Raw genomic sequence first — 23914 nt, forward strand, 5'->3', positions numbered from 1 at the left:
ATCATTCTAAAGTAAAGCATATAGATATCAAGCATCGTTTCATTAGAGACCATGTTCTTAAGGGTAACATTGAATTATCCTTTGTTAACACGGAAAATCAATTAGCTGATATTTTTACTAAGCCTCTTCTATAGGATAGGTTTAAAACCCTTAGGGAATTACTTGGCATTATTACCTTTTCTAAATAAGGTTTTATTTTTTGTTCTTAATTTTTATTTTACTTGAAAGATTGCGTATCAAATTAGCTTTTGGTAAACAAATCTTTTGTTACTGTGTTACTTTATTATGATTGTCTGTTGCATTAATTATGTGCCTTCATTTTTAGTTTTTCTTTTTGCCCTTTTGGCTTATCGATATGGAAACTGAATCAATCAGTCACGTCTCTTGCCTTTCTCTGCCCCGCTAGTCATGTCGATTCAGTCTCATCGCTTCACTCCTCTTTCCACCTCTATAAGTCCGCCTCTCTCTTGAAATTTCTATTCATACTTCCTTCAATCATCCTTTCCAATGGCTAAAGCCTCAAGAAACCCCTCTGGTTCCACCCGAAAAAGCACCTGCTATAAAGCAAAACCCCCATCTCAACCTTCAGAACCAGTCACTATTGGCTCTAACCACTCCGAGGGTTTTTCGTCTTCTCAAGAGATCATCTCTGATAATTCTTGAGAAGAAAAGGTACTAGGGAAGCAACCCATGTAAGAAGGAGCAGTAGCGTACACTCCGAAGAAGGTGAAGATCGACCTGGAAAATGCACTGGAGTCCGAACTAAACTATTGGGATTCCACCAATAGAGATAAGTTCATCTCCTTCAAAGGGAAGACAATCGCTCATGGAAGGATTATCAATTTGGAAGAGATGGAAGCCCTAAACTGCAAGGTAAAAGACTTCTTCACTTTTCAAGGTTGGGAAAATTTCTTTGCCCTAACCCCTCCAAAAGTCTATGAAGACTTAGCTTGCATGTTCTATGCAAATAATCGCTCTCAAAAATCTGACAAAATTGTGTCTCTTGTGTTAGGTCCATGCATTATTCTAGACTACTCTACTTTTGATACCCTCTTTAAGTGTAAAAGTTCTGGTTACTCTGCTTTGTTTAAGAACTCTTGGCCAGATAATTTTGAAGTGTCTTTTGAACAAGCCAAGGAATGTCTCGCTGATTCCCTGTCTAATCCCTTACCAAATCAATTAGGCCCCAGTGACATCAATTTTGAAACCCGTATTTTTGCCCACATTGTTGCCACCACTATTCTCCCCAGAACTGGTTCTTACTCCACTCTGTCTCAAAGAGACACCTTTCTGGTCTACTGTTTTCTTACCAAGCACAAGGTGAAACTATCCTCCTGGGTAATAAATTTCATGATTGAATGTGCTGAAGATCCCTCAAGCCTACCCTACGGGATGGTCATTACTTACCTCCTCGATGCCTTCAATATCCCTCTTTCTAACTATCCTTACGTATATCTTTCTAAGGGCTATAACAATAGGGCGTTTGTTAGTATGGGATATGTCGCAGTGGATGGTACTTGGGTAAAGAAGGAGGAAGTTGAAGCAAAAGTGATCCCCTCTAGTTCTAGGGTAAAGGTTGATACTCCTCAAACTGCCATCAATAATCCAGAGCTGCTTGAAAAGATAACAACACTTGATGACAAACTAACTGCCATCAAAGAACTACTGTTAGCCACTCAGACTTTAGTTGGAGATGTCTATGCAATTGCAAAGGAAACAGGTTCTGACGTGTCCAAGTTAAGAGTTATGGTACTGAAAACAACAGAAAAGGCAGCAAAATCTTTCAAGGAAGTGCATGATCGAGTGGATGGAGTCTCAGTCACTTTAAACGCTAGCTTTGATCTCCTCAAAGAAGCTATCTGCAACCCCCTTACCTATTTCCTCCGTCGTTAAATCTGTGTTGGCTGTTTAGACAATTTCTTTTGGTCTCTATAGATAATTTGTACTTTGCAAGTTTTTATGGATACAGTGTGGATGACTATAATTAAGTAGGTTGTCTGATAATCTTATCTGCTGGTAGTTAATTCTGCTTAGCCCTATTTTTGATTGATGCCAAAGGGGGAGAAGTAGAATACATTTTACACTAACTCTGCAAGATGCAGGATATATAGTCGATTGGTAAAATATATTTATACTAACTTGCAGGATACGACTCAGTCAAGTGAGTAAAGATAACTACTAGCATCTGAATGAGGGGGAGTCCAAATGAGGGGGAGACAACTCCAATTACTCAATTTTCCTCACACCAAGTTGAGAGGGAGCCAACTAGAACAGGGAAATTAAATGAATTAAGTTTTTTTGTCATCATCAAAAAGGGGGAGATTGTTAGATTTGGATTTTAATGGTATAATAAATTAATTCTACTTGCAGGAAACCAATCCCAAAGGATGTCATGAGAATGAAAAAGACTCTAACAGAAGATCTAAAAGCACAAATCAAGGAGGCTAGAATCAAGCTATAACCGCGCATTCTATGGAAACTGGATATTCGAATCAATCATTTACGGAAGGCATAAATCAATCAGCATAAGATGATCAATCAATCAATATAGAAGATCAATCACGTAGATATTTGAATCAATCATTTATGGAAGGCATCAATCAATCAGCATCGAAGATCCTCTGAAAATATTCTCTCCAACGGCTCACAAGGAAAAGGTAATCAAGGAAGCAACGAAAAAAATTCCATTATATTTTTGGAATGAAATAATTTTGATTGATTCTGAAAATCAACTCCCTTGGGTTGCTGCTCAATCATTTCACAATCACGTCGTGAAGAATGGAAACTAACTCAACATATATATTCTACAGAAGATGATAAGGATTCATATACTTTGATCAAACCAAAATGAATCTCTTTGTTCTACTTCAAACAAGCACTGTAGTCTTTCTTGTGTAACTAAGAAGAGAGAGAGAGAGAGAGAGAGAGAGAGAGAGAGAGAGAGAGAGAGAGAGAGAGAGAGAAAGAGAAAGAACACTAGTGAGATATTGTATCAACCATAAGAGAGAAAAACAAAGTGATAAAAAAGGTTATTGGTGTATAACAACATCAATCCATTTGTACCAAGTCACTTCATATTTGAAAGAGATCACCCTTGTAACCCAAGGGGACTGGACGTAGGATTCTCTCTGAATTCGAACCAATATAAAAACACTCGGTGTCATTTACCTTATGCTATTTCCTTTCTTATACTTAGTTTTGAAAATATCAGTCGACTAGAACGTAAGTTACTCGACTACCTCGAAAAAGAAAGAATAAGTTTCAATTCAGTCCCCTCTTGCACTTTCAAGGACTTCGCCAATAATAATAGGGTTTTTATTTAAGTTGGTAGTAGTATGCTACGAAACACTTTGAATTTAGTTTTTGTCTAAATTGTTGTAGGTGGTTGAATTCACAATTTATTTACATAGGAAAATCTCTTAAACTATAAGGAAGTGGCCTGATATCCGAATCACCCTTTGTAAAAGACTTCAGATTTTGTTGAATTATTACTACTTGATTGGTTTTGGTCTTTTGGATTATTTGGCAACTAATTAATTGAACGTGACTTTTGACAGCTCCTTACTGCAGTTCACTGCTCAATTAAGGCCTTTTAATGTTTGACCTTTATATATTATTTTATTTAATAATTTTTTCATAAAAGATATTTATCAGTAAAATATAATAACACATGAGATAAAAAATCTTTATAGAATAATATTCTCCTATTCAAATATAAGTGGTCGTATGAGATTATTTCTATACCTCTTTTTCACATAGAAAAGCTTTATTTGCGTTATTTAAATATTTGCCGGGGTAGGGTTCCTATAGTTGGGTTCCTTCTTCTCACGTTCTTGTACTGATAAATTCATAAATCTATCTTGAGTCATATATTGCTTCTTTGTTACTGCTCCGAACACCTCTGCTAGCAGAATTAATAAAATCAGAAGAAATTCTGGTTATATGGACAAGCCCTTCACTTTCAATTATCTCGGATGTCCAATCTACAATGGCAGGAAGAAAATTAGCATCTTTGATGGCATGCTAGCCAAAATTGTGAAAAGACTCAACGGTTGGCAGGGGAAGATGCTTTCCTACGGAGGAAAGATAACCTTAATCAAACATGTCCTCCAATCCTTGACTACCTACATTTTATCTGCTATGAACCCTCCCAAAGGCATCATAAAGCTTATGGAAAAACACTTCAATAATTTCTTCTGGGGGTCTTCTGAAGGAAAAAACAACTATCACTTGTCCTCATGGAATAATCTCTGCCTACCTAAAGATGAGGGGGGTGTGGGGGTAAGGTGAATGGAAGATATCACTGAAACACTCTCTCTGAAAAGATGATGGAGATTCAGGACTCAACCATCCCTCTTGGCCACTTTCCTTAATGCTAAATATTGCAAAAGAGCTCACTTGGTTACCAAAGTTCCTACCCCATCTGACTCTCACATTTGGAGAGATTTGACGAAGGCAAGGACCAAAGCTGAGCCAAATATCATTTGGAAAATTCAAGCAGGCATCTCTAGCTTCTGGTGGGATAACTGAATGGGCAAAGGTGCTTTGGCCAAGGCAGTTCAGGGCCCGACTAAATCTCCCAAGCTACTCGTTAAAAATTTTATCCATGAAGGTACCCGGGACACCAACAAATTGGCAGCCACTATTCCTCCTCACATGTTGGATACTGTTACTAAGGTGGATATTAGCAACAGAAATTTTAAGGACTTTCCAATATGGAATTTAGCTGAAGATGGTCAGTTCAATAATAAATCGGCTTGGCACTTAGTGCGAATGAAAAAGCAGAAGAATAACTTCATTAGTAAGATTTGGCAAAAGTCTATACCTTTTAAAATCTCCTTCCTATCCTGGAGGCTACTCAAAAGGCGACTACCGTTTGATGATATTATTGGTAAATTTGGCACTAACATTGTTTCTAGATGTTTTTGTTATTGTTTGCCATATGTGGAGACTATGGAACATGTATTCAATGGAAGCGAGGCAGCAAAAATAATATGGAATATAATTGGCAATCCACTGGGAATAAGGCATCAAATAGAGCCGGTGGTGGGTACCTTCAAGAGATGGTGGGAAACAAGCTCAAAGAATAGGGTCCATAACTTAATCCTTCAAAGAGCTCCTTTAACAATATGCTGGAAACTATGAAAATAATGGACATCGTGCAAATATGGTAATTAGAAGAAGTTCCAACCCAACATGATGGTGCATCAAGCTATCTGGAATATCAAAGGTGCCATTTCGAAGATTATACCAAGCTGGGATAACCACCTCCCTTGGCCAGATTTCAGCCAAAGAATTGAAAAGTTGAAACCAATGCAAAGCTGGAGTCAAGTGTTGTGGTCGACACCAAATCAGGGATGTATCAAAGTTAATACCGATGATAGTTACATCAAATAAAACAACAAAGCAGGTATATGAGGCATCGTAAAGAATAGCAATAATGATCTTATTATGGCCTTCTCAAAGGCTGTCCAGTGTGATAACAATAATACTGCGGAGGCTCTAGCTGCTGAGTTTGGAATGAAATGGTGCAAGCTACAAGGCTACACTAATTTTATCCTCGAACTCGATTCTATGGTGATTGCAAACATGTTGATAAATAGGGACACCAACAATCTGAAAATCAAACAAACAATTGATAGAATGCTGCAGACTATTCAACAGGACAATGTAAGAGTTAAGCATTGTTATAGAGAAGGCAACCAAGTTGCCGGCTGTCTTGTGAAACTGGCCTCTACCTCAGGTAATAGAATGACTATCAACTCATAATCAATAACTTCCTACATGTGCTAAAGGCTATTTCCTCTTAGATAAGTGGCAAAGCCAACTATCAGAACCAAATTCGACAAAGCTAATTTTTTTGTCAGCTAGAGTTGTATCCTTCGATCTTCCCAGAGGGAGAACCCCCTTCTGTATATTTCTCCTCTGGTTCCTTTTTTTTTCCTGTTGTTTGTTTTGGGTGATGGAATCACCAAGTTGTATTTTATGAGGTTAGGCCTAGCCCCCCTCACTGATCCTTTTTGAAAAAAAAAGAAGATATATATAAAATTTTGCATTCGAAGGAATTTAAAAACATTTAAGCTAATTTATATATACTAGATTAACTCTAACCTTTTAAGATTGCTATAATTTTCTGCTTATACGTCACCTACCTTTGCACATAGTATAGTAAAGTTAATTAAAGGAACCAAACGAATCTTTGTCTCCTCCATTGTTTAAATTATTATGTTTAAGGGTCTGGTCTGTCAAAGTTTCAACAATCGGGGATTTGATCCTAACAAATTAAAGTGTACAAGAAACTGCAGAAGTCAAAATGATAACCTCTCAAAATGTAGATATTGTAGCACTCCTGCAAGAACTTAAAGTTACAACCTCTCACCACGTACATCCCCTATAAATCACCGTTGACTCGCAAATAAATGTAGATAAAAAATAATTGGAAAATATGCAAGATTGCGTATAGGTATTCGTAATATGCAGTGGAAGACAATAATAATTCTAGGCAGATCTTTCCGTATTTAAAATTTATTTACATGTCAAAATTGGATCGAAGACGTACCTGGTGAAGTGTAACGACCCGACCGGTCATTTTGAGAGTTTTAGCCCCGTTTTCTAATTTACTGCTCATTCTCCACTTAATTGTTGTTATGTGACTTACCGGGGTAGTTGGTTCGGATCCAGAGAAGTTTCGGAATGAATTGACAAACTTAGTCTCAAGGTTGGAAGCTTAAGTTGAAAAGGTTGACCGAATGTTGACTTGTGTGTAAACGACTCTGGAATGGAGTTTTGATGGTTCTGTTAGCTCCATTGGGTTATTTTGGACTAAAGAGTATGTCCGGATTGCGAATTGGCGGTTCGTAGTTGAATTAGGCTTGAAATGGCAAAAGTTGAGAATTTTAAAGTTTGACCGAGAGTGGACCTTGTGGTTACCGGGCTCAGATTGGGGTTTCGGGAGTTAGAGTATGTCCGTGTTGTCATTTGTGCAAAATTTGAGGTCAATCAGACATGATTTGATAGGTTTCGGCATCAGATGTAGAAGTTGGAAGTTCAAAAAGTTCATTAGGCCTCAATGCGCGATTCGAGATTTTAGCATTGTTTGATGAGATTTGAAGGCTCGACTAAGTTCGTATTATATTTTAGGACTTATTGGTATGTTTGGTGGAGGTCCCAGGGGCCTCGGGTGGAGTTCAGATGGGTAATAGATCAAATTTGGAGTTTGAAAGATTGCTGAAGCTGGGAGTCTTCTGGTGCAATCACACCTGCGGAGCTTCAGTCACAGGTGCGACTGGGAAGCGTAGGTGCAACCGGGTGAGGATTGGGCAGTTGTCGCAGGAGCGGAAAAGTTTCCACAGATGCCAAGGTGCATCTACGTCTAGTCCTCCGCAGAAGCGGAGAGGGGCATGGCAGTGTTGGAGTCGTAGAAGCGGACGAGGTTTCGCAGGAGCGCACCCACAAATGCAGGGATTTTGGTCACAGGTGTGCAAGGTTGGGGGTCGAGTGGGCATCGTAGGAGCAAAATGTTTTCGCACCTGCGGTACTGCAGGTGCTGGTAAGTTGTCCACATAAGCAAAGACCCCTGGGCAGAACCTTAAATTCGAAGGGTTCGTGATTTCCCTCATTTTGGACTTTGCAAACTCGGACTTAGGCGATATTTGAGAGGATGTTCGAGGGGTTTCTTGAGGTAAGTCACTTGTGGTTAAATTTATTCAATAATTATGTTTCCCCATTGATTTTCCCACCTAGATTGTGCGGTTTTGAGGTGTAATTTTGGGAGTTGAGGCTAGGGATTTGGAGAGTTTCAATTGGGGATTTGGGTGTCGATTTGGTGTTGGATTTTGGTATATTTGGTATGGTTGGACTCGTGGTTGAATGTGCTTTTGGATTTTGTAACTTTTGTTAGATTCCGAGACGTGGGCCCGGGGCCGGCTTTTGAGTGGACGTTTTGACTTTTTAATTAAGAACTTAGTAATTTCATGTGTAATTGATTCCTTTAGCTCGTGTTAATTGTATCGAATTGTTTGTGACTAGATTTGAGGCATTTGGAGGCCGTTTCGCGAGGCAAGGGCTTGTTGGAGTAGAGTTTCGCACAGTTTGAGATAAGTAACACTTCTAAGCTTGGTTCTGAGGGTATGAAACCCCAAATTTCATGCTATGTGATTTATGTTGAGGCGACACGCATGATAGGTGATGGGCATGCAACGTAGTAATTGTGATTTAGTCGATTCCCTGGAACTGCCTAGCTATTTTATGTGAATAATTTTTTATACTTTATGTGTTAGAGCATTTGAGCTATGATTCATGCTAGAAATCATGTTTAGGCTATATGCCAGTACTATTGGGACCCACCATGGTTGTTCTTTGCTGTTGAGTTATCTATTTAATTGCAGTCGTGTACTTAATCAGATTCATCATTACATGTCATATCTCAGTCTCTGTTATCGTATATTGTCACATCTCCTATCATTGATTAGGGCTGCTTAGCATGAGTGTTGTGAGCCCGAGAGACTTGAGAGATTGGTAACTGAGTTGGAGCCTGAGTGCTGTGTTGTAAGTGATATCTATATATATGTGGATCAGGTTGCACGCTGCAACAAGCCTTATGACTATATATATGTGGATCGGGTTGCACGCCGTAGCAAGCCTTATGGCTATATATATATATGGATCGGGTTGTGCGCCACAATGGGCCTTATGGCTATATGTGGATCGGGATGCACGCCGCAACAGGTATCGTACAGTGCTGAGTGACTGAGCGTGACGAGCAAGAATTGAGACGGGCAGATTGAGTGCTCTGAGAGTGTGAATACTTGAGATTTTACTGTGTTGCATCACATACGGTTCTCACATTGGCATGTAGCTATATAGATATCATACTCTTCTTATCAGTCATACTTGGCATATTTCATCGGTGCTAAACTTAACCGTTGAACCTAGAAGCATGCCTACTTTTCTATCTTGTTAAACTATGTATCTTTACTATATTGTTTGAGCTCGTCACTGTCTTTAGACTACAAGTTAGATTTGTTACTTATTGAGTTGGTTGTACTCACGCTACACCCTGCACCTCGTGTATAGATCCAGGTGCTTCCGGTCATGGCAGTTACTGATTTGCAGAGTCCAGACCTTCGGAGATCATCGAGGTAGATACTTGGCTTTTGCAGATCTTTACTCTCCTCCCTTATCTTTCAGTTTATTTATTCAGTTTTACTTTCTAAACAATGTACTTTGTCATTTCGTGGATGCTCATGTACTCAGTGACACCCCGGTTTTGGGAAGAATATATGTATCGAGTTATGATTTCCTATCCTATTTTAAGAGATTTTCCTTTATTTAAACCGTTTTAGTATCTTTAAAGATTTAAAGTGTTGAATATGTCGGAATAGTGGGCTTGCCTAGTACCATGATAGGCTCTATCACGACGGGTTGGTTTTGGGTTGTGACAAGTTGGTATCAGAGCCTAGGTTACATAGGTCTCACGAGTCATGAGCAGGTATAGTAGAGTCTTACGGATTGGTACGGAGACGTATGTAGTTATCTTCGAGAGGTTGCCAAACCTTAGGAAACTTCACATTCTTGTATTCTTGTCATGGGGATTTGTTGATTCCGGGAACTGAATTTTTGTTATTCTATTCTCTCACAGATGGTGAGGACACGTGCTACCGGACAGGACGGAAAGCCACCAGTACCATCGGCTAGGGCCGCGAGAGGCCGGGGTCACGGTAGGGGCAGAGGTACAGCTCGTACAACAGTAGAGCAGCTCCTGTAGATCCACCAGTTGCCCCAACTTAGGTGCAGGTTCCAAATATGGTTGAGCCAATGGGACCGGCTCAGTCACCAGTTGTTCCTATTGTGATTCCAGGCCTTCAGGAGGCTCTGGCCCAGATATTTACTATTTGCACTAGCCTTGCTCAGGCGGTCTCAGTTCCGGACGCATCAGCCACTTTGCAGGCCTGGGGATGTACTCAGACTCCCGCCGCCCATACTCGAGAGCAGGTGATACAAGGACTTCAGACACCAGGGGTCTTACCAGCCCAGCTGGTTGCAGTTGCTCAGGCCCAGGTGGGTCCCGTTATGACTAATGATGAGCAGAAGAGACTAGATAGATTTGGGAGGCTCCAACCTATTGGATAGGTGCTAGAGGATTCTTCGCACGACGGGTATTCTGGAGACCAGTAGGGTGTCATTCACTACTTTTCAGTTTACTGGGGCTGCCTTCAGATAGTGGGAGGCATATGAAAGGCGCATGCCGGTCGGTGCAACACCACTTATATAGCAGGAGTTCTCCGTTCTTTTCTTGGAGAAGTTTGTGCCATAGTCTTGTAGGGAGGAGCTACACAGACAGTTTGAGAAGCTTAGTCAGGATGGCATGTCTGTGACCCAGCATGATATGAGGTTTTTAGAGTTGGCTCTTCACGTAGTTTGGTTAGTTCCCACCGAGAGGGAGAGGATTAGGTGGTTTATTGATGGCCTCACCTATCAGTTGCGTTTGCTTATGACTCAGGAGAGGGTATCCGATGCTACGTTCGTCGAGGTGGTTGATATTGCCCGGCATATAGAGATGGTCTGTAGTCAGGCGCGTGAGGAGAGGCAGGCCAAGTGACCTCGTGGTTCAGGTGGTTTCAATGGTGTCCCTTCCGGGGGGCAGTCCCATCACAACAGGGGTCATCCTTATAGGCCCGCTCATATGACTCGTCAAGTTCATCGTGGTGCATCATCTAGCCATGGTTAATACAGTGCCGTCCAGGTCAGCCATCTCTCAGTGCTCTTCTAGCTCAAAGTTCATCCCGTGCTCCTTTAGTTCAGGGTTCATCTGCACCGGGTTCTTCTAGCTGGTATCCTCGTTCTCAAGGCCCGATCCAGTCCCCACCACTATTGTCGGATCGGGGTTGCTACGAGTGTGGGGAGATTGGTCATATCAGGAGGCAGTGTCCCCCCTTCTTGGGAGGCCCAGTTCAGTAGAGGGGCCAGACTATGACTTCAGCACCAATTACATCACCACCTGCTCAGCCAGCTCGGGGTGGGGCTTAGGAAGCTAAGGGTCGCCCTAGAGGGGGAGGCCAATCAAGTGGTTGGTCAGGCTCGATTCTATGCTATTCCTTCCAGGCCAGATGCCATTACTTCAGACACAGTGATCATAGGTATTGTCTCAGTATGCCACATGGATGCTTCTGTATTATTTGACCCTGGTTCCACTTATTCATATGTATATAGATGCCCTATGAGTCCTTGGTTTATCTGTTAATGTATCTATGCCAGTGGGCGATACTATTATTGTGGACCATGTATATCGTTCATGTGTAGTGACTATTGGGGGATTGGAGATGAGAGTTTATCTCTTATTGCTTAGTATGGTTGATTTCGATGTGAACTTGGGTATGGACTGGTTGTCTCCCTGTCATGCTATTCAGGATTGTCACGCTAAGACCGTGACGTTGGCAATGCCGGGTTTGCCAAGGATCAAGTGGAGAGTTTCTCTAGATTATGTCCCCAACAGAGTGATTTCTTATTTGAAGGCTCAACAAATGGTTGTTTTATTTGGCCTTTGTGAGGGATGTTGGTGCTGATACTTCTACTATTGACTCTATTCAGGCAGTGCGAGATTTCCCGGATGTGTTTCCTGTAGACCTGCCGGGTATGCTGCCCGATCGGGATATTGACTTTGGTATTGACTTGGTGCCGGGCACTCAGACCATTTCTATTCCTCCGTATCGTATGGCACCAGATGAGTTGAAGGAATTGAAAGAGCAGCTTCAGGAACTTCTTGATAAGGGGTTTATTAGTCCTAGTGTGTCGCCATGGGGCGCACCGGTTCTGTTTATGAAGAAGAAAGATGGCACTATGCGGATGTGCATCGATTATAGGTAGTTGAAAAAAGAACAAGTATCCTCTGCCTCGTATTGATGATCTATTTTACCAGCTTCAGGGAGCGAGGGCATTCTTTAAGATTGATTTGAGGTCTGGGTATCACTAGTTGAAGATTCGGGACTCGGATATTCTAAAGACGACATTCAGGACCCGTTATGGTCATTATGAGTTCCTTGTGATGCCTTTTGGGTTGACCAATGCCCCAACAAAATTCATACATCTGATGAACAGTGTATTTCAGCCTTATCTCGACTCGTTTTTCATAGTATTCATTGATGAAATCCCGGTGTACTCTCGTATGCAGGAGGAGCATGCCCAATATTTGAGGGCTGTGTTGCAGCGGTTGAGGGAGGAGAAGTTTTATACCAAGTTCTCCAAGTGTGTGTTTTGGCTTAGTTCGGTGGCGTTCTTGGGGCACGTGGTGTCCAGTGAGGGGATTAAGGTGGATCCGAAGAAGATAAAGGCGGTTCAGAGTTGGCCCAGATCGTCTGCAACTACGTAGATTCGTAGTTTTCTCGGCTTGGCCAGTTATTATCGTCGTTTCGTGGAGGGTTTCTCGTTTATTTCATCGCCTTTGACCAAATTAACCCAGAAGGGTGCTACTAACAGGTGGTCGGATGAGTGTGAAGAGAGCTTTCAGAAGCTCTAGACTGCCTTGACCACGACTCCAGTTCTAGTTCTACCTTCAGCTTCTGGTTCTTATACAGTGTATTGTGATGCTTCTCAGATTGGTATTGGGGGTGTCGTGATGCAGGGAGGTAGAGTAATTGCTTATGCTTCGCGTCCGTTGAAGACCCATGAGAAGAACTACCTTGTTCATAGTTTGGAGTTGGCTTCCATCGTTCATGCATTGAAGATTTGGAGGCACTATCTCTATGGTGTTACTTGTGAGGTGTTTACACAGATCATCGGAGTCTCCAACACTTGTTAAAACAAAAAGGATCTAAATTTGAGACATTGAAGATGGTTAGAGCTGCTAAAGGACTATGATGCTTCCATTCTGTATCATCCCGGGAAGGCCAATGTGGTGGTTGATGTCTTGAGTAGAAAGGCGGTAAGTATGGGTAGCCTTGCATTTATTCCTGTTAGTGAGAGACCGCTTGTAGTTGATGTTTAGGCCTCGGCCAACTAGTTCGTGAGATTAGCTGTTTCGGAGCCTAGCCGGGTTCTAACTTGTGTGGTTTCTCGGTCTTCCTTATATGATCGCATCAAAGAATGCTAATATGATGATCCCCATTTTCTTGCCCTTAAGGACAAGGTTCAGCACGGTGATACCATGGATGTTACTATTGGGGATGATGGGGTGTTGGGGATGCATGGTTGGATTTGTGTGCCTAATATAGATGGGCTACATGAGTTGATTCTTGAGGAGGCCCATAGTTCACAGTATTCCATTCATCCGGGTGCCGCAAAGATGTACCAGGACCCGAGGCATCATTATTGGTGGAGGAGAATGAAGAAGAAAATTATTGGGTTTTGTAGCTTGGTGCCTAAACTGTCAGTAGGTGAAGTATGAGCATTAGAGATCGGGCGGATTTCTTTAGAGGCTTGAGATTCCGGAGTGGAAATGGGAGCGTATCACCATAGATTTTGTAGTTGGGCTCCCACAGACTTTGAGGAAGTTTGATGTTATTTGTGTGATTATGGATCGGCTGACCAAGTCCGCGCACTTCATTCCGGTTGGAACTATTTATTCTTCAGAGCGGTTGGCTGAAATTTACATCCGTGAGATTGTTTGCCTTCACGATGTGCCGTGTCCATCATTTTGGATTGGGGCACACAGTTTAAATCGCAGTTTTGGAGAGCAGTGCAGTGTGAGTTGGGGACCCAGGTTGAGTTGAGTACAAAGTTTCACCCTCAGACGGACGGACAGTCGGAGCGCACTATGCAGACATTGGAGGATCTTCTACGTGCGTGTGTCATAGATTTCGGAGGTTCTTGGGATCAGTTTCTGCTGCTCGCGGAGTTTGCCTACAACAACAACTACCAGTCGAGCATTTAGATGGCTCCATATGAGGCTTTGTATGGGAGGTGGTGTCGATCTCCAGTGGGCTGGTTTGAGCCGGGAGAGGCTAGGCTATTGGGTACTGACTTGGTTCAGGATGCTTTCGACAAGGTTAAATTGTTTCAGGATCGGCTTCGCAATGGGTAGTCTGTACAGAAGGGTTACGCCGATCGAAAGGCTCGTGCTGTTTCTTACATGGTTGGGGAGAATGTGCTGCTCAAGTTTCACCTATGAAGGGTGTTATGAGGTTCGGGAAGAAGGGCAAGTTGACCCCTCAGTATATTGGGCCGTTTGAGGTGCTTCAGAGGATGGGAGAGATGGCTTACAAGCTTGCCTTGCCACCTAGTCTGTCGAGTGTCCATCCAGTGTTTCATGTATCTATGCTCCGAAAGTATGTTGGTGATCCGTCTTATGTCTACATCCGCAACACCCCATCATCCCCAACAATAACTTCCTTGGCATTGTCCTTAAGGACAAGGAAATAGGGGTCGTCATACTGACACTCTTTGATGCGATCATATAAGGAAGACCGAGAAATCACACAAGCTAGAACCCGACTAGGCTCCGAAACATCTACCTCACGAACTGATTGGCCAAGTCCTGAACATCTGATGCAAGCGGTCTCTCACCTACCAGAATAAATGCAAGGCTACCCATACTCACCACCTTTCTACTCAAGGCATCAACCACCACATTGGCCTTCCCGGGAAGATACAGAATGTTAATATTATAGTCCTTTAGAAACTCCAACCATTTTCGCTGCCTTAAATTTAGATACTTTTGTTTGAATAAGTGATGGAGACTCCGATGATCCGTAAATACCTCACAAGACACACCGTAGAGATAATGCCTCCAAATCTTCAATGCATGAACGATGGCTGCCAACTCCAAATCACGAATAAGGTAGTTCTTCTCATGGGGTTTCAACTAGCGCGAAGCATAAGATATCACTCTACCCTCCTGCATCAAGACACACCCAATACAAATAGGAGAAGCATCACAATACACTATATAAGAGCCTGACGCTGAAGACAAAACTAGAACTGAAGCTGTGGTTGTTGCACCCTATTTTGCACTAGTCAAGACAAGATTCAACTTGTGGTTTCTCTGTTGTTGATGAAATAGAGTCACCACCTAATATTTAAAGGTATACTAGGGTACCTATTTAATTACTAAGTCATGTTCTTTATTAGTCTGGTAACCGATGAGATTATGGGTAAGAGTTCTTGTTCTTCTATGGGGAAGGTGTTAGGCCCCCTTAAAATCTACCTAAATTAGCTCCATAAGATTTAGACTAAGTTTGGGGTCAATTATTTTATAAAAGGCTTTGACTGGTGATAAGGAATGCTTCTTATTGTATACCTAAGTATGATATCGATAGAAAGAATGCGAGGTCCTAAAGGGATATGGGTTTATGAAGAGGTTTATAAGATATATTAAAAGAGTCTTGAAATTGGTACATAAATGGTTTAGATTTTATAAGTTTAAAAAGATTGAGTTACGAAAATACTTTGATTTGAGGGATGGTTATTTACATAACTCTAAAGGATGTCTTGCAAGAAAGTGAGCCTAAAATTACCTCAAATTCGGGGGGTTTTCAAAGAAGAGGTCGTTTGCTGAAAATTCCTTAAAGGCGGCAATTTTTAAAGTTCTGATTTTCTTTCTTTTGAAAATGAAGCTGAAATATGATTTCCCTCTTTTTGAAATAGAGCTGCTGTTTTGCTAAGTTCTGGATTTTGAAAATCTTTCTAGGAAAGGAGGGTGAGTGAAACACAATAATAATTTGTGAGCAGATTATAATTAGTGAGTTAAGGATCTACTTCTAACTAATTTTCCTTTTAAATCCTGTATTGTTTTAAGGCTTGCCTAAGTTTATATGATACTAAGACATGAAAGAAAAGCATGTGTTCTGATATATGAGTGTTATATACATGAGAGATAGAACAATAATAAATACATAACAAATACAACTAACATTAAACTAGTAGAAGCAGTAAACTCAATTAACGAGACAATAATAATGACAAAGGAGTTCAGGGAAAAAGGACCAGACTCTGTGATTGGGCCTCAAGAAGGTAGGCCTTGATAAGTGGGGATTTTAACTGCTTATTAGCGTCTTTTAGCTTTAGTTTTAGTCTAAAAATATTGAATTGTGTTCCCGAAACTAATGAAATTATGCAAAATTTCAGGAATGCTGGAAGTTGGTCTCCCGAGATGAGATCCAACTAAAAAAGGAGTAGTCCGAAGCACAAGGCAATAAAGGGCAAAGAAGCACAAATGTGCGGTCCGCAGAAGGAATTCTATGACTGCAGAAGAAATTGCAGACCGCGAAATTCCATCTGCGACTGCAAACAAAGAGGAAAAATCTAGAAGACATTTGTGCAAAGTGCGGACCGCACATGAATTGTGCGGCCGCAAAGCTGGGCTAAGAGTCGAAGATCAGAGAGTTTGTAAGAAGACCAAGTCCAGAAGAGTGCCTTGCGGCCGTAGTCCTAATAGTGCGGACCACAGAAGTGTTGCTTTGTGGCCGCAGTCCAGAAATGTGCGGCCATAGAAGAATGCCTCGCAGCCTCAATTCAGAAATGTGCTGCCGCTGAACTCCAATTCCTGCTAGATGAAGAAATCTGCGGACCGCACATGGAATTGTGTGGCTGCAGAACCTCCCGAGGGGAATTTTTGTTCAAGATAGATGAGTTTCACAAAATTAGTTCAAGTTTGAACCTCTGAAGTTGTTGTAGCCATTTTTCTTTAATATCTTAGGAAGTTTTATTTTGCTTTGGTATATTTACAATAGATTTAATCATTTTAAGCTTCCATTATGAGTTTAATTAATTTTTCTTCCTTATTTTCTTTAAAACCCATTATGAGTAGCTAGACTTTTATTAGGGTTGAGACCCAACCCTAGTGTGTAAACCTTATGGGTATCTAATTTAATTCTTGTTTATGATTGGGTATTGATTATTTAGCTTAGTTCATGCTTTATTTGTAGAATTAATGGTTGAAATCATTAATTTATGCCTATTTGACTTAGTCTCTAATTGAGAAAGAGGGATCTAGTCTAGGATAACTAGGCTAACAAGGAATTGGGTCAATTGAGAGATTGATTAACCCAATTAAAGGGCTCAACCTAGAGATAGCAATAACCCGACTTGAGCTATTATCAACTGTTTTGGGTGATACCCATTTGGTCGTGAGAAAGCCAAATTGGGCAAAATCACTCTCTGACCAAGAGGTATTGAGTGGGTAATTTAGAGTTGAGAGCTATAATACACTCCGATCGATAAAACAAGCATTAAAGTCTGTATCCCATTAGGCAGATACCTAGGTCATGGTCAAGCCCAGAAGTAAAGAAACACAAACACAACCGACTTTGGACTCCTGGACGAGATGCACTAAAGCTGGAATTGTGCCTCAGTTCATCATGAACTCAGAGGCCCAAATAAATATACATGTCAAAAATAAGGTCATTAGACATATATCCAATATATTCAACGTGTTCTAACCATAAATCATACTTTGATCCATATGACAAATATACAAACAGATAATTTAATCCAGAATAAGATTAATATGGTAGAGGAAATTATATATTAATGTGGTAGCTTTACTTAGCAAATAATTCGCATTGGAAACCTTTCTTTGTCATTAAACATTAAACCCTTAAGGAACTAAATGTGTCAATGAATTAAGAGTTAAGGAGGGAATCCCACTAGAGGTCGATGCTCCCTTTGGATTTTCCGACACTTCAAAGTTCCCAAGGGACTCAAGGCCTAGGGAAATGGTTGTGCCGGGGAGGGCAGCCCAACCTAGAGTCGAACTCAGCTCCCAGATACCCTTAATCACTAACGACATGTTTTCCTTACGGGTTTAAGTGCTAATGAGGCCCTTCCAATACAAACTAAGTACTAAAGTATTACTTACCATAAAATATATACTTTTCTCGTAATGAAAATAACACAAGAGAATACATATTACTTTTAATACTAAATAGGGGACACATATCAAGGAAACATAAAGGGGGAGTGACTGGGTTCAGAATACACATAGATAAAAAAAAGGTTTCATAGTCATACCATTACAAGAATGAATCATTAAGGCATAACATATTCAAACAGGTATTAATAACATTATTTGGCACCTTAAAGACATCGAAGCAGATTCAAACCAACAGTCATAGTCAGCCATTATTACAGAGAGGTTGCCAATGTCATCGGGAATGTGATGTAACTCTCATCAGGACTACAAATTTACAGGTTCAAACATGGCACCCCCTAAGGTCTCAACAAGGTCATGCTTCTAACAGTGTTAGCAAATCATCATGTTCAAACAATATCAACAAATGGACTTCATGAGGTTGGAGTGTCAGATTCAGTTTTAGATTAACAATAAGGAGAAGGACTGAGTGCAAAACATAATGTCTAAGCCCTAAAAGTGTCACTTGATTATAAAAAAGTGTCTAAGCCCTATCTTCATAGAAGACAAGTCAATAATAGATGCATGCAGGATTTACAAAATCAATAGTGGCTTAAAGAAGTTAAGGACATGGATGTACTATACAAGTGTGTGAAGATTCAACTGATTATGGAACAAACAAACTTAGTTGTGCAACAATTACTAGTTGACTTTATCCAAACAAAATCACGACTTATACTATGAAGAGGAAAATAGTTTAACCTTAACAGAATATATATATACAGCAAAGATTCATGAGAAGAAGACAAATTGATGCAAATAAGATAGTTTCCTAGGCATTCAACAGTTGAGCATGATCATGAGAAAGTTATAGTGATAGCCCAGAAATTATTCTCAGAGTTGACAGGTGCAGATACAGAGAAGAAAGCATCTAAACACTCAGATTTTTTCAACTTAGTTAAGTGACATGGACAGATTGAGTTTTCAAGTGTACATCAGTTAAGCTTACCAAATAATGAACTTGATCATAAACAAATAAGATACGTGGAATAATATGCAAAAGTGAACATTATAACAATATCACTGGTGAAAGGAAAACATGAACACGATTGGTTTAACAATGATAATAATCAAACAGAGTAAGGACCATAGTGGTAACTCAGAGGCAGTTTAACAAACATAAGCAGCGAAGAAAGTGCTTAAACATTTTAAGCGCATGCTCAAGGTTAAAAAAAGCAGGGATATAAGTATTGAACAAGTTTATGTTTCATTTTAGTCATAACTATCAGGTAGTAAGTTCAACCTCCAAAATCCACAAGATTACAGAGATGCAATAAGATAGAGATGAATTTACTGCAAGTCAATGAAGACTATGAAGTTCATATTAGACATGAATACATAAGAACTTAGGCATGGAGACTGTTTGAAAAACTCAAAACAAAGATCAACAATTATCAATGACTTAATCGATTGTTACTCAAAGAATCGTAACAGAACTAGCTGACCACAAAAGGTTGTCAAACTAACAAAGCATAAACATCAAGCATGTCAGCACATAATTATAATCTATAACACCTATATCAGTATACTCATGTCATTCAAAAAGACGAACAAAGAGAAGAGTGAGAGAGAGCGAGATGCTGAACTTTTCGAGGGCAGCAAACCAAACAGACTCTTTTTGTTGCTCAAAATCCCAAAACTCTCGAGTTCAAATCAGCAATAGAACTCAGCAAAAGATAGGGAAAACAGTAAGAAAGCCAAGACTAGAAACCCTAAATTTCTTAGTGTGTTTGTGTGCTTAGTGTGGTTATATCTGTATGTGTGTATGTATGTTAGGTTCTTCTTAGGTAAGAGCATTGAAGGCCTATTTTTATAGTGGAAATCAATGCCGCTAAGGTTCAACGGGATTAAAAATGATAGTGGAAGATGACACATAGTAGATGATGATAGCAAATCGAGTGAAAATCAGAAAGAAGCAGAGGGAAAAACAAGGTTGATTTTACATGAGAAGAGGGATTGATCGTTGAAGGCTTTGGACCAGTGGTTAAAACCCTAATATCCAGAGGTCATTGAGTTTGACCTCTGGACTTCGAATCCTCATAATAAACTCTGAGACAACTCCATGCATGCTCCGATTTGACAGAACACGAACGAGAAACAGATATTTGATGTTGCATTCTTGAGTCTAGGGTTTCAGAATTTGGACGTTTGAATTTGTGATTGAAAAGGAGAATTTTTAGCAGGATTTGCGTATTTCAAAAGGCAAGAGGTAACTCCAGGCTTCGATTTTTGACTTATGAGATAAAATCAAATGATTTCTCCTTTGATCTTAGGGTTTCGGATTTGGGGGGTCTTGGAATTATGATTGAAAAGGGAATATTGAGCAAGAATCATAGAGTAGCCGGGACATGGGAGATGAGCTACAGTATTTTCGAGTGACCTTGCACGAATTTGTGTAAGGTTCTGAGAGTGATGTTTTGATTGAGAGGAGAGAAAAGAGAGTGGAAAAGGAAATGAGGGTGTCAGGGCATGGGGGATATGATTAGGGTTTCTGGGTAATTGGGGGTTGGTCTTTAGGCTTAAAGGTGAGAGATAGAATGGGAGCCATTGGATCTGTTGATCAACGGCTCTGATTATTTGGTGATTGAATTTTTTAGAAATGTTTTAAATGGGCAAATCGGGGGCCGTTAGATCAAAGAAATTTGGATGGTTGAGATTTGATATCTGGACGGGTGTTTAAAAATCAAAGAAAAGCTAGAGATTAAATGTGAGCCGTTGATCAGATGGATCAATGGTTCAGATGCATGTGTGTTTGTTTTGTGAGTGATAAAAGAGGGTGATGTGGCACGATCTCATTGGTTTAGTAAGAATGGCATGGATTGCCAAGTTGGAAGAGATGGGTGGACTTGGGCTGGGTATTTCCGGATTGGGCTGTATATTTGGGCTAAAATAATTTAATAAATAGCCATTTTGTATTTAGTTGAGGAATTGCAATTGTAGCCTCTTAGTTTTTATTTTTTTAAAATTAATTTAAATAAACATAACAATTTTAATAAAAAATGTGGTAAAATTATAACTACTATATGTTGCTAATTGTTTTAATAAATTATCTATAAATGACACATAATTTGAATTGTAGTACTAATTTCAAAATATTAACATAGTAACCTAATTCACTGGAAATTAAGGAGTAATTTTGTCAAATTATAAAACTTATGTAATGTATATACAAAAGTTATTTTTATTATAGTAAATACATTTGTATTTACACAATATCAGTACTACATGATTAGTTTTTAAACTAATACTTAATTAATTTATAAAATAGATATTCATTAATACAAAATACTTTTAAAGTATTTATTTTAAATTGTTATGCTTGAATAAATTAATTTTAAAAGGGAGGGTCAAAATTGGCCGTCATCACCTGCCTTTCTTTGACCGGAGACGATGAAAGAGTTTTCGGGCAAAGAAATTGAACCAAAGCCAATTTTGTCCCGACTTTAGGCATGCTTTGCAAGAATGGCATGAAAATTATGAATTGAGGAAGAATCTAGGAAAGTTTTGGGGATATTGGGCCGAATTCTGGCTTTGAATTGCTTACATACCTCCGGCTTAACAAGGATCATGCCTCATGTAGTTCTGGTGTATGGATTTTGAGGAAGCGACACTCCCAAGAATTGCCCCAGTATTGTATTGTGACGATACGGAGGAACGAAAGATTGGTCACTCATGATAGCTTAAAATTTGCAGCTTGATTTGAATGATTCAAAATTTTGAGCTCGCTGGTCATCTTGAGATGGGAGCTTGGCCCGTTACTGGGTTGGCTGTACCCACAACAATATAGTTCTATCTGCTGCTAAGAAAAGGTTCCACGCTGCGGTGTTTGTTACTGCAAAACAAATATAATACACATATACCAATATATTGTAATGCAAAATATATTAAGATGCGATGTAAATGATGAAAGAATGATGATGCCTGGCTGCCGGCGAGCCGTTATTTGGGATTGGGATGATGGGATACTTGATCCTGACTCGATTTGTTAGCCAAGTTGTGTACCGTTCCGCAGCTGTCGAAGCATTTGAAAATTGTCTCCACTTGTTGGGAGAGCTTGATTTGTAAAGTGCGCCTCCGCTTGCTGGGAGAGCTTTGCACTGAGAAATGTCTCCACTTGTTGGGAGAGCTTGATTTGCAGAGTGCGTCTCCGCTTATTGGGAGAGCTTTGCACTGAAATGTAAAGTATTCTCTTGAGCGATTGAAATCATGCCTAAAGTTGCACGAACAAATTGTTAAAACATTCAAAGCAATAGCGAAATGAAATATAAGCATGCCCAAGAGTTACTCTTGACTGTGAAGCTAGGTCGCGGCCATCGATTGGCAGAACGTTGGTGACGAGGTTTGCGATTGTCTATTTCGGCATCCGTGATTAATGGAGTGGTGTTGCGGATTGCTTTTCTTTGGCGAAGTTTGCCGTTTGCTATATATAAGGCTCCAGTTAGCGAAGTCGACATTCGATTTATACAAGGCGCTATGATTGATTGAGCTGACGGTTTGCTATATACAGGACTTCGATTGGTGAAGCCGGCATGCGATTTGTACAGGGTGCTCCGATTGATTGAGAAGACGGTTTGCTATATACAGGACTTTGATTGGTGAAGCCGACGTGCGATTTGTACAAGGTGCTATGATTGATTGAGCCGGTAGATGGAATAGATTACTTTATATATAATCTTAGAAACTATTTTGAAAATACTTGTTCTCTACACGCGAACGTATCCCTTTGAGAACTTAGTCCCGTTGATGTCGATCTTTCATGGTGTCTCTGACAACGCGACTACTTGTTGTTACGAATGCGTCCTAATTAAGGCTAATGCATTACAGAGGTTTCCTAAGGTTATGACCAAACTCTTTCAGGTTGCCTACGTATCCAAAACAGAATCAGGTCTGAGCGTAGTTCGTGGGATAATGATGAAATGTGATAAAATGACCGATCCTGACTTAAGCAACCTATGTATCCAAAACAGAATCAGGTCGTAATGTAGTTCAATTACCACATATGCAAAATGATGAGATTAAGAAATGAAAATGGCCAAGTCTGACTCAGACAACCTACGTATCCAAGTGGAATCAGGCCAGAACGTAGTTCAATTACAAACGACTGGTTTCGATGAGGATTTCCTATGTATTCCTTTTTGAGTAATTCAAGTCGGCGTAGTTCCTGAACAATATACAAAAATGACATTTGGTTTTTCTATTAAAAGAGAATGGGGGAGAGAAACTGAACCCTACGTGGGTTGCCTACGTATCCCTCCATGGGAAGTTAGGTTGAACGTAGTTTTGTTACATCAAAATCCTAACTCTATTTGTTTTTAGGCATAATATCTCTTGATTGCATCCGGGTTGATTGGCTTTGTGCTGACTCTTCCATCTATTTCTACTATGATTAGAGCTCCACCAGACAGTGCTCTGCGGACCACGTAAGGACCTTTCCAGTTCGGTGCAAACGCCCTTTTAGCTTCTTCTTGATAGAGAAAGATTTTCTTTGGAACCAACTGCCCCAGTGAGAATTGGCGAGGCTTCACTCTTTTGTTAAATGCACTAGCCATCCTGTTTTGGTATAGCCGGCCATGACATAGTGCATTCATTCTTTTCTCATCAATGAACATGAGTTGTTCTTGCTTGACGCGTATCCACTCTGCATCGTCCAATTTTGCTTCTTGAATGACTCTTAAGGACTGTATTTCTACTTCTACGGGTATCACTGCTTTAGTGCCGTATACCAACATGCACGTCGTTTACCCAGTAGATGTTCTCATGGTAGTCTGGTAACCTAATAAGGCAAAAGGTAACTTCTCGTGCCATTGTCTGTAATTGTCCACTATCTTTCGCAGAATTCTCTTGATATTCTTGTTAGCTGCCTCGACTGCCCCATTCATTTGTGGTCTGTAGGCCGTGGAATTGTGGTGGATGATTTTGAACTTATCGTAGATTTCTCTCATGAGGTCGTTATTGAGGTTAGCGGCATTGTAGGCGATGATGGACTCTGGCATCCCAAATCTGCAAACGATGTTATTCCGGACAAAATCCGCCACTACATTCTTTGTCACTGCCTTGTAAGTAGATGCCTCG

The 23914-nt window shown here is 40.3% G+C and overlaps 1 protein-coding gene across 1 annotated transcript; it reads right to left on the reverse strand.

The window, feature by feature from the left end:
• Positions 1 to 23154: 23154 nt before the first annotated feature.
• LOC142167148 (uncharacterized) lies at positions 23155 to 23571 on the reverse strand. The gene has a single exon (XM_075227307.1). It carries the CDS (start codon positions 23569 to 23571, stop codon positions 23155 to 23157), a length of 417 nt encoding a protein of 138 aa, XP_075083408.1.
• Positions 23572 to 23914: the final 343 nt, after the last annotated feature.

The sequence above is a fragment of the Nicotiana tabacum genome, chromosome 12, assembly GCF_000715075.1.
Source record: "Nicotiana tabacum cultivar K326 chromosome 12, ASM71507v2, whole genome shotgun sequence".
Classification (NCBI taxonomy): domain Eukaryota; kingdom Viridiplantae; phylum Streptophyta; class Magnoliopsida; order Solanales; family Solanaceae; genus Nicotiana; species Nicotiana tabacum.